At 36.7% G+C, this 11,578-nt stretch overlaps 1 protein-coding gene across 6 annotated transcripts in view; it reads left to right on the top strand.

The window, feature by feature from the left end:
* Nucleotides 1-434: 434 nt before the first annotated feature.
* LOC127663127 (actin-binding LIM protein 3-like) overlaps nucleotides 435-11,578 on the top strand; it is a 105,777-nt gene continuing 94,633 nt past the window's right edge. For all 6 annotated transcript variants that reach the window (XR_007972966.1, XR_007972968.1, XR_007972967.1 and 3 more), the window contains exon 1: nucleotides 435-1,035. Coding sequence is in view for 1 of the 6 variants with exons in the window: in XM_052154596.1 (XP_052010556.1) it covers nucleotides 1,023-1,035 (13 nt within the window). In the remaining 5 variants the exon portion in view is untranslated. The remainder of the gene's footprint in view (nucleotides 1,036-11,578) is intronic.

The following is an 11,578-nucleotide window of genomic DNA, read 5'->3' as shown; positions in this document are numbered from 1 at the left end:
TTACATTTTATAACACAACAATAATAAAATGTAATAAAATAAAAAACTTTTAAGTTTTATTGATTTAATTTTGTTAAACCTTACGCAGCTCAATTCGATGGATTTTTTTTATAAAATTGAAATGCGTAGCCTACATTTTAACAATATTTATAAAAATATTTTTAATGAATGTAAGGATAAATTGTTATGTCTCATTAATACTGACAGTAGTTTTGGTGATTATAATAGTCATTAATTATTTTAACAGTAAGGAAATCTTTTATTGGCGGCTAGGTGCTTAAACTGAGCTAATCGCTCTGCTAATTTACACTGTAGCTATTTATTATGACTCCGCATAAGAGGGCGCTATATATCCATGTACAGTACAAAAAATGCTGTAATCTGCGAAAACCCAGCCCTACCCTTCAATTTTGTCACTGACCTGACACCTCATCTCCACTGCAAGCAAACGACCAAAATAGAACTTGTTTGATCAACGAAGCTGTCTTCGCCGCGCCGCTTAGTACGCTCGCGTCGCAAGCAGGGTAGATTAGGTGTGTGGAAACACGCTGCTGTCTGGCCCTGACGTCACGCCAGCGAGCACTTCCATAGATGTGAGCGCGAGAGTACAATGACAGCGCCTCGTCCACTGTTCCCAACCAACCCTGAGTGCCGCTCAACAATCTCAGGCATATACACGAGAAACAGCAGCAGAGCGTAGAATGTGACAAGACAACATCCCGCTTTATTGCAACCCGTCATCCGCCCTACACTCAACTAACATTTTCAAACGGGTTGCAGGACTTCAAACGCTACATCCTGTGTGGAAAAGCTCACCGTTGTTATTATTAACCAGGTATTCATTGCCCTTTTGTGGTCCGGGAATAACATGGGGACATTTTTGTAAAAATGTTTTGAATTCCTCTCTATCGGCTCGAATCGGACATATGCTGGATAACTGGATTTGTTTGGGGGGGTGAAACAAAAGACAACCTCTGCTGTCTAGATATTCAGTTTTACTCTTGGATTATTGTTTCAGCATCATGAGCACGAGCGGTGAGTAAATTCTTTTCATCATTACTTCGAATCGCAATGACTCATTAAGTAGCCTTCTAATGCGAAATAAGCTAAGCATAATCATAATCTTGTGCATAAGAAATAAGAGCAATTTATCTTATTCGAGTGTTTCAAGTGTTTATTGTCTTGCCCCTGTCCTAATGACATTCTCACTAAAGAAGATGTTTAAAATAATAATAGGCTAATAATAAAATTCCAATGCTTGACCAAATTTTTACCAATGATCGCTGCTCGTGCGCACCTTTGAAGGGACTGTCATTCCTTTCATCTGAGCTACTCATCAAAGAACATTTTCAAAAAGTTGCAAAGTGGTGCTAGCAAGTTGCTTGACCGTTTTGCACCAACCTTTGATAAAAATTAACGAGGAAATCCATATGAATCACAGATAAAGGAGTAGGAAATAATGCTGATGCCCATTTGGAGATGTAATATCTTGAGAATGGATGTTACAACACTCACATATACTTAGATGACTGGTGTGGCCAGCTTGGTGCCAGTCAGATATCTTGGTTGCATTCATTAACCCAGTGCTGCAAATAAATTATATAATTGATTAAAACTATAGAAATCTGTCATATGTTAAATGTAAACCCCTCTATACACAATCAAAGCCACGCACCCACTGAAAGTGAGAAAGAGGGGCAGTAAATATGAGAGAAAGAGTTATATTATGATGTTCTCCTTTGAGGCTTGTGTGGTTCAGTCAGCTGATGTTGCAAGGTCATGATCGCTGCATTTGATAATGGACCTTTTATGTGAAAAGTTCAGCTGAAGCTACCAAAGGGCTGTTGTAATCATTCCTGGAGTGCTAATGGAAAACAGAGCTGTTTTCCCTGTTTGTTGTGCCATCTTGGCAAATGCTTTGCTGTTCTGCGATCAGAAATGTTTCGCATTCTTGCAGTAAGCCGCTAAATTGCATTCTGAACTGATGAGAGGACAGACAAGCCTTGCCGTCATGTGTCCCACTCTCTCTGTACTGCTCCAGTCCTACCTTCCCATTCTCACCTGAATTTAGGGCAAATGGCTTCTTGCACTTTTCACAGTAAAAGCCTTTCTCATAAAACAACATCCACTAATTTAACATCTTTGGATGTTTCTGTTACCAGCACACAACCGTATGGAGCATGAGTGTTATAAGCCTCTTACAGATGGCAAGGGAATGCCTGCCCAGGACTAGCTGTAGAGCTCCCAACAAACAGGTCCACCGTAGACCTGGAGATCGATTCCCCGCTTTGCAAAACATGCAGTAAAGCTTATTACCTAATCAAGCATATTTAACATTGTCAGTAAATATAAAAGTATTCCAGTGTGTCCCGAGATGATCTCCACTTCCAAATTTTATACCTTGAATTCTCATTTTCTTCTTCAGTAGACAACCATTACACAATTATGCAACTGACATTAAGTCGCAAACTTACCTGCAAGCCAACCATGCAGACGCATGGTATTTAAATAGAGTTGATTTCATCCAGTGATGTGCTGTACACTAGATTGGGCATTTTAGCCTGAAACCAATGAAAAATGCAGAGCAGTTACACAGATGTCACTCAGTCTCTCTTCATTTGCTGCTCCCTTCATTTCTTATGGCCAAATGCCATTATCAGCTGCCCCCTATTTTCTGCATCACTGAGAGAACAGACAAACAAGGAAGCGGTGGAGAGCTCCCTCAATATGCTCTCCCTTTCCTCCCTGTTTCCTTCTTTCAGTCTTCTGTGAATATCAAGGGTTTTTGTGCCTTTAAGCCTCTTCTAAATTATAGATTTACATTTCTGCATTTGGTAGATACTTTTATAAAACGTAATGCTGCATATTGAAGAAATGTACTCCCTGGGAATCAAACCCATGACTTTGGCATGGCTAGCATCATGCACTACCAGTTGAGCTGCAAGAACACTTTTGGTCTGCAGTATTTGTAGAGTTACAAGCTAAAATGAGTGAGGTACAGTGAGAAATAAAGAGAGTGATCATGACAGTAGTGACAAGACTAAAAGAGCTGGTTAAAATGGTTGAAAATTCCTAACTGTTAAGATGAATGAGACTGTATCTCCATTTTTCTTTGACCAGCCCTGCTACACCCAGTAAAGGTTCCTAAAGTCATCCATACCCTGCTCCTCTTAAGAACCTGTGTCAGCGTTTACAACTCAGCTGTCCCTCACATCAATCTCACAAGAACACACACACTTACAGAAGTGCTTCCATCACCACTGTCCTGTCAAGCCAGCCCTCTGGAGATCAGCAGGGTAGAACCCAGCTAACCTTCAATGTTCCTAGACCACTTTAACATGGTTATCTGCAACTGCAGCACCCCTTTTAAACATACCTAGCCTTTACAAAGTCTTCTGGAACACTAATGTGTTAGTTCATCTAAAATGTAAATTCTTTCATCATTTTCTCACCCTCCTTTTGTTCTGAACACAAATTATTTTCTTTCTACCGAGGAACACAAAAGGAGATTGGTGGAATGTTATCCTTAATCACCATTCACTTTCACTATATAGAAAATGTGGGTCATACATGTTTGGAACAACAAGAGGTTGTGGTAATTATAAGAGAATTTGGGTGATCTATCCCTTAATGCATTAATTTAGACTAGGGCTATCAATCGATTACAATTTTTAATTTAATTAATTATATGACATGTCGATTAATTAACCGCAATTTTTCACATATAAAATTATTTGCAGAGAAAGCCCCCCCAAATAACAATAATTCAATATATAATTATTCAATTATTATACATTTTATAATAATACATATAATATGCAGTATATTTAAATTTTTATTATATTCATACAATTAAAATGCATTATTTTGGTAAACAAGTAAAGCATGGAAAATACAATACAAAAAGTGGCCTACAGTCTGCAACAATCCATTTAGCAATTTAATTCGTCAATCTGTCCTATAAAAATGTGTTATAAGGGCTTTTCTAAGACAAGTAAAAGTAATCATGTGTCAGATGGATGCTTTCCGAGCTTCACACTAATGCTGCATCATTTAGGTTGCTGTGTCAAATTAAGTGTAGTTTGAAAAATATATCTCAACATCTCTGTTTTTGAACAAAAACATTTCCATCTTATGCTGTCAAGTAGAGTTGGGCGATGTCCCCTAAATTGGCAGTTGACGATGTTGACAGTAAAACATTGCGATGGACGATGATATCGTCGGTGGGGCGGGGCGGGGGGTGGGGGGGGATTATATAATTTCATATAATTTTAAAAAATTATATGAAAAATTATAATTTCGTTATTTTACTAACCCAACTAATGACTCGTCGGCGCTTTATCAGTAGGTTGCACGACACGTGAAGCATTTTTTTTTTTAGCTTTCACTTAAGAAGAGTTGTGCACTTTTTATTTTAATATATCTCTTTACATAAATACTATTTTCCACTTAAAAACTATAATTTCGTTATTTTACTCACTGATGAGCAAAAGGTCGAGGCAGAAATGACCATGTACCTGCAGGAAATGGCCATTGATGGGGAAGAGGACCCGCTGACTTGGTGGAAAACGAACGACAAAAGGTTTCCGTTCATGGCAAGATTAGCACGGAAATATCTGTGCATATGTGCTACCAGTACTCCATCAGAGCGGGTCTTCAGCACAGCGGGTAGTGTAGTTACTCCAATCCGCAGCTTATTAAAACCAGATAAAGTGAATATGTTGGTATTTCTGGCCAGAAACATCGAAATTTAAACATGGTCTATGGTGAAAGATATTAGACTTCTTTACGCATTTTTCGCCATCTGTTGCGGAGCTATTCGATTTTGCATATTATTTTTTAAACGTTCATTTGTGTAGTTCATATGACCACTTTACAATATTTCAGTAACATAATTTATTTTGTAGCCTGTGCTGAAGTTAATTGTGCTGCTAATTATAAGTGAAATGTTAATGCCGAGTTTCGGTCTGAGTGTTGTTCCCGTTTTCTTTTTCTTCTATGTTTTAATAAATGTGTGTTATTCATATTCACCTTGTTTCTTTCATTTGATTTGACATTATGGATTTATGGCCAAGGAAATTTTTCTTTAAAAGTATTAACCAGACAAAAGTTATTTGACGTTCGCTGGTCTGGGTTGATCTTAAACTGCCGCTTCAGTGTATACAAGAGCTATGTGACAATGAGCAAGATTATCTGAGACACTACAACTACTAATAATTCATTAATAAAGGCTATTTTCTTGTAGCCTACAACATAAAATATTTTAATCTAAATGTACAGTGTAAGACATGTAAAAAAAAAAGACAAGAAGTCAAGATCAATATTTGTGTAGCCTGCCTGACACGGTATTTTCACAGACTAACACGTCACGTCTCTGGCATATACTACAGTATTTAAAATAGCATATATGCATTAGTTATATTCTCAATTTAATTTACAGAGCAATCCCTGCAAAGTTTTTAGGTTAACTATAGAAGAGACTAGGATTAGTGAGTCACACTAGCAAGACTCGCAAAAGGGGGCATGGCATCACGACGGTGGCTCTACATCGTGATGTTGGTCAGCCATCACGATGGACGATGATATCGTCCATCGGCACAACCCTACTGTCAAGCAAGCCTGAGTGTAGTTTGTTGTCTGTACAGTTGGAGTTTCGCTTATTTCCCCTAATGAAAAAAGATGGTTCTTTAAGCTTGAATTGCTCTGAATGTAGGAATTTTCCATGACTTTAACATTACTTGTTTTTTCTTCTACTTTACTCTGAATTTACGTGTTAAATCAACAGCCCAAATTTAGAGATTAATGAAAAAATGGACTTGGATACATATAGAGTTGGTTGCTGGTCAGGATAATGTGGCCCAGCAGCAATTTAATGCATTTCAGGTAATCTTGTAAAAGCCCAGTGAATCTATTAGAAATAGCTGTTATAGCTGTTAATAGCTTTGGTCATTCACCAAAATTTGCCATACTAATTAAATATAATGTGCTATTTGCATTTGCATCATTTGCATTAATATCACCATGTTTCACCTATCTGCATAATGTATAAGCTCTACTTGGAAGTTGATTTGATCTGAGCTTGTATGCCAGCAGACATAGACCCACTTTTGCACCTTAAACACACTTTCATCCCATCTGGAGCGCAGTCCAGACCAGCGTCAGCACCCTTTTTTCTCTCCTGTAGTCCAACATTATGATATAGCAGCACTGGGAACAAAAGAGAAGCAGACAAGCACACTATACTTGTTAACACTGAATTTTCTGTAGATTCATTCTGAAGATTTAATTCACCATGCTTTTCTCCAGGCTTGCATATACAGGGAAATATATTTGATGGAGCTATTTCTATAAGCCCATATGGATATGAAAGCCAATAGATTAACCTGTTGCAGACACAAACTGGCTTTCAAATGACATCCACTACAACATTTGCAAGACATGCTATAGAGAGTAATATACTGTACAAAGAAATAGTACTAATTGTTGTGTTCACTGGATGTGCTAATTCAATTCTATTATAGCAACTTCAAAGCATAATAGAAAGTAATAGTTAGTCACTTAGCTTTGAAAAACAGATACTTTCATGCAGGGAAATAGTTTTAATAACTGTTTCATCACAAGACATCTGCTGTCTCATCATTGCTCAGCATTTTTGTTTTAGAACCAGCTAAAGACTGCCTTTTATTAAGTAGAGTTTTGTGCTACGCTGTGTTATTTATCTCCCATTTGATTTTGGCAAGCTCTGTTAGTGGGCTAAGCTTATAACTTCGTTTGTTTCTTATATAGTAGTACTGTCTTCCAGCTTAGTAAACAATGCTAAATCCAATTGCATGATTCTTAAAGTTAACAGAAAGTAAACTTTTATAATCTAACCTCTGTCTAAAGGTTATGCTGCTTCTCATTAAAGCTGAAGCATATTTTTTTCAGTTAAAATACTTTCTCCTATTTCAGCGTAATATGCAGAGACAACTTGCAGTAAGCCATTTGTATTTTGATTTACCTGAGAAAAAAAAAATTGTCCACATTAAATACTGTGGCTTTGTGGTGCTATCAAAATATTGCTCTGTTTGTTAAGCAAATCCAATCAGCCCAACAAGGCAAGATTGTCTTCATCAATAGCATGAGTTTGGGGCAGGATTATTCAACATCACATGACAACTCATAATAATTGATATGTGATGCCGAAATCATAAGATATCGTACGACTTGTCTTGTACAAAAACGTATTACTTTTATTCCCAAAGAGACCAACCAGTCGACTAAAAGAATTTTAAAGCAATACAGTACAAGCATTTAATTTTAGCTTGGAAATGTCAGGGAACAAATTTGGGTACTCATTCCATATTTATTTATGCAATACAAATGACTGATGTATGTCAACAGCCTGTACAATAACCTGCCAATAAACCATATCTCATTCCATTTTTCTTCATGGTTGGATTTAGGGTTTGTGTATTAGGGGTTAGAATTTAAGGTTAGGTTTGGGTTCGGGTTATGAAAAATCAAAATATCATCAACAGTTTTTTTATTTATAAATGTTTTTACGTTTTTACATCTCAAACTATTATTATGATTTGTCATCAAACCAAGCTGGACTCTTTGTTTATCCAAACAATGGCAGATGGAAGCATGTTCAGGAACATTGTTTAAACAATATATTTATTTATGTAATTCCATTTGGTGAAGCTAGTTGTGCAAAAATGACACTTAAGTTTCTAAAGAATTTAAGAATGAATCTTTTGTAGTTAGCGTGGAGGTTGATTATTCTCTAGGGATATTCTCAATACCCTACTAAGATGTAAATCTTTAATAGAATATGTGTTCAGACAGGATTGAAATGGCTAAAGCAAGGCAAAACCACAGCTATGGCTTATAATTGCTGAATAACACCAAGCAACCCTTGGGATTTTCATCAGATAATCAGGCCATCAAACACATTTCTACAAGCGTAGTTGAAATCCCAAATCATTAGTAACCCTTAGAGCATAAGAAGGCCAGCACAAGTCCTTGAGGCCCTCAGACCAAATTTTTTCTAACCTTGGGTTCGGCATCTTTGAGTGATCATTGTTTGACAGAGTCAGTTCAACTTTTGTCACCACAGCAATGTTGGCTCTAATGTAACGGTAGCCATATATCTTTGTTGTAAGGTTCTCCCTAGGCTCATGTCTACCTCCGGACTGCAAACAGCTGTAACTAAAGTTATGACGCTGTTTGTTTGGATGTCTCTTTATAATGACCAGACTCCTGACACCCCCAGAGATATCTAACATTGTCAGTAGTTTGTGAATGACTGGATATTTAAATCGTAAAATGACTATGTACTGAAAACCCTATTACGTGTTTGGGATCTGTCTGTTCAGCAATATTATCTGCCAGATAATGTATCAAGGAAGAGTACAGATATGTTGAATGTGGGCTAAAGCACATAACTGTAAATCAGAAGGTTGCTGGTTCGATCCCCACAGTCACCACCCTTGTGTCCTTGAGCAAGACACTTAACTCCAGGTTGCTCCGGGACGATTGTCCCTGTAATATGTGCTCTGTAAGTCGCTTTGGATAAAAGCATCTGCCAAATGCATACATGTAAATGTAAATGGCTGCACATGTATTCCTTAGTGTTATTTTAAGCAATCAGTGCTGTTACTGTGTGTTATTACTCTGTTAAACAACCACCAAAAACGGTTTTCTAGTAATTGTCAGTATTGTACTTGCCGTGAGGAGGGATTCTGACTCTAATTAGGAAATGGGGGTGTTACTTAGCCATTAATTCTCGCACTGGATTTAAAGGTCTTCACCCATGCAGTGCTCACTGTAAAGAATAAGTTGTCTCTGTCTGGCCATAAGGGCTTGTTTACACCTCTCTTCTGGCTATAGAGGAATTGAGAGCAGCCTTGTCACCTCCGTTCTCCTGCAATCCTATGTGACTATAATCCCCAGGAGGCTCCTCCGCTGAGGGCAGAAATAGCAGTGGCCCCTCATGTCCTGTGGTTATCACCTTACACCTTAGGCCTTTGCTAAATATTGCTCATCAAAAGTGCTCTGAAGTTTCTCAGAAGCACTAGGCTTCGCTGAATGTGTCATGTGGCTTGTCTTTTTGTACAGCCAATGTTTTTGTACATTCCGGAATACATTTATTTATTTATGAGATTATAACTGAGTCTGTTTTGTACAAACCGTGGGGAATTTGCTGCAACATATGCTTAAACCATCTGCAATTTAAGTAAATGCAGAGTAACCTATTTTGGGAACTTGGATGTCTTTGTTTTTCTTTGAATCCACATAATGCAAAGACTGTCAAGTATTAATAATAGACAGTTTCTTTTCAAAAGTTGCTTTAATAAGCAATTATTCCGGCAAGGTTTTCCACCAATGCATGATTGAAAAATAATTCAGGAACCATTTAAAACTTTAATCCTAGGAATAAGAGCAGTGTGTGTGTCCTCCCCTGATCTCTTTGCATGCGCTTTGTGGTATTGCAGAGATTAATATTGCCCTGTAAGAGCCCCACTCTTAGCCGGGCTTACAGCATGTGATGCTCAGAACTGCCAGGTGAAAGATTCCTGAAAGACTGATTGTCATTTCATGGCATGCAGTTTATTCTCTTTTGAGATGTCACCTCTATTTGTTTGTGTATTATAGTTTTTGAAAGCTTATGGAGCCCTGGCATACACTCAGGAACTAAGAAAGGCAAAGATTTGGATGAAAATAGCTCTCCCACATTACCAAATATTGCAAAACATCTCTGAAATGTACAGCTTTATAAAAAATTATTGTGTAGGTGCTATCTTCTTTTAACAGCATAATGACTATGCAACACGCTACACAGACAAAAGACTGTGGGCTTCAGGATGTCTCTCACCGAGCTGAGGGCCACACACAGAATTCAGAAATTAGTGTTGGCAGTCAGCCAGACAGCGTGTTGCCCTGCCAAAGGAATAAGTGCTTACAATATTACCAGTGTGAGATTGAGCTACTGAAGGAGGCATAACAGCATTAATGGATCATTGTTCTTCAGCAGTGGCTGAAGAGAAGTCAAAGAAACTCTTTCTTCCAATAGACAGACAATATGTGAAATTATTTTCCATCTACAAGACACTGTTTGTAATAGTGAAAGTCTGTGGGAGGCTCCTGTCACACATAATTCTGCTGTTTAGCCCTGCAGATATTTTTACCAATATGCAATATGTTTACGGAATGACTGCACAATTAATTGATATAAATGAAAAATTGCATTATGACCTATTGTAATTATTAAACCACAAAAGTCTGTGATATAATGTAATGTTTATAGACTGTATTTATAGATATGTACTGTATATCTACACTTCTACTACAATTACTATTAATAATAATAATAATGTATTATTCTGTATTATATTATAATAGTATAATACTAAAGATTATTGGGTTCCAAAAAACAACATTGTGAATGTAAAGTGGACTGAAGTGGACTAAATCACAACTGATGTGGTCTAAAAAGAGTCCCCTTTAAAGTTCAGGTACAGTGTGATTGCCAAGAAAAAGGCTTCTTTTTCACTGTTCACTTTTTGGTCATTTGAAAAAGGTGTTTAGTTCTGAGGACTACATTGTAAACACCCTTAAAGAGTTACTCTTTCTATTGGCAACAAAAGGTGGGAAAAACATGACTTAATTTGGAGACAAAAGCCAGTACTAGGGTTGCAATGGTATGAAATTGTCATGGTACGATAACCGTGAAAATATCACGGTATATGGTATTACACATTTATTTTTATCAATTACAATTATCACTCCTTTAAGACCCTTAAAGGAGTAAAAACAGAAGGGTTTCAGTTTTTTTGGTTGAACAAACACTTTATTATAACTGAAACTTCAAACCATTTTTTTTTAATGGAAGTATGTGTAAAAAAGTCTTCCTTTTGAAAATAAATAGAATAAATAAGAAAGCTAACATAATTATAATAATAAACCGAATTATAAACATGGTAAAAAATAGCATGTAACTATAACTTGTTATATAATAAAGCATGTTAGTTTACATGTTAGCATAGCATATTATATTAACTACTAAAAGAAAAATAACATCAGCCATGTGAACTTTTAAAGTAATGCCCTATGATTATTAATAATTAGTTATATAATGTAGGTACGCGACAGCACAACCTGACTGCTCCTGTCTGTACCATTAACTCAACTTTAGGACCCAGACTTTACATTGGAAATCAAGTGGAGACCCACTACAGTAAAAACATAACCAGTATTTAATGTATCCTGGGTCACATTTACTTTTATGTTGCATAGTTTTGTTCATGGTTTTCAAGTACAAGGACTTGCATCAAGTGACATTATTTTGTTGTTGACTTCAACAACAAAAGCGACAGGAATTTGTCTCTCCTCCCTTTTAAAAATGACTTATATGAGCCCATTATTATCCAGTTTGTTTCCTAATTTCAAACATAATTAAAACAGAACATACACTTTACACAGGAGTTAAGGCTCCTCATTACCATGGTTAGGTCAGTGTAGCTAGCCTTAAATAAAAGTAATAATAATAATAAATTATAGTATTTATGATAAAATAAGCACTAGCTGAAACACA

The sequence above is a fragment of the Xyrauchen texanus genome, chromosome 23 (genome assembly GCF_025860055.1).
Source record: "Xyrauchen texanus isolate HMW12.3.18 chromosome 23, RBS_HiC_50CHRs, whole genome shotgun sequence".
In the NCBI taxonomy this organism is placed as follows: domain Eukaryota; kingdom Metazoa; phylum Chordata; class Actinopteri; order Cypriniformes; family Catostomidae; genus Xyrauchen; species Xyrauchen texanus.
This window is presented reverse-complemented; position numbering and strand designations above follow the sequence as displayed.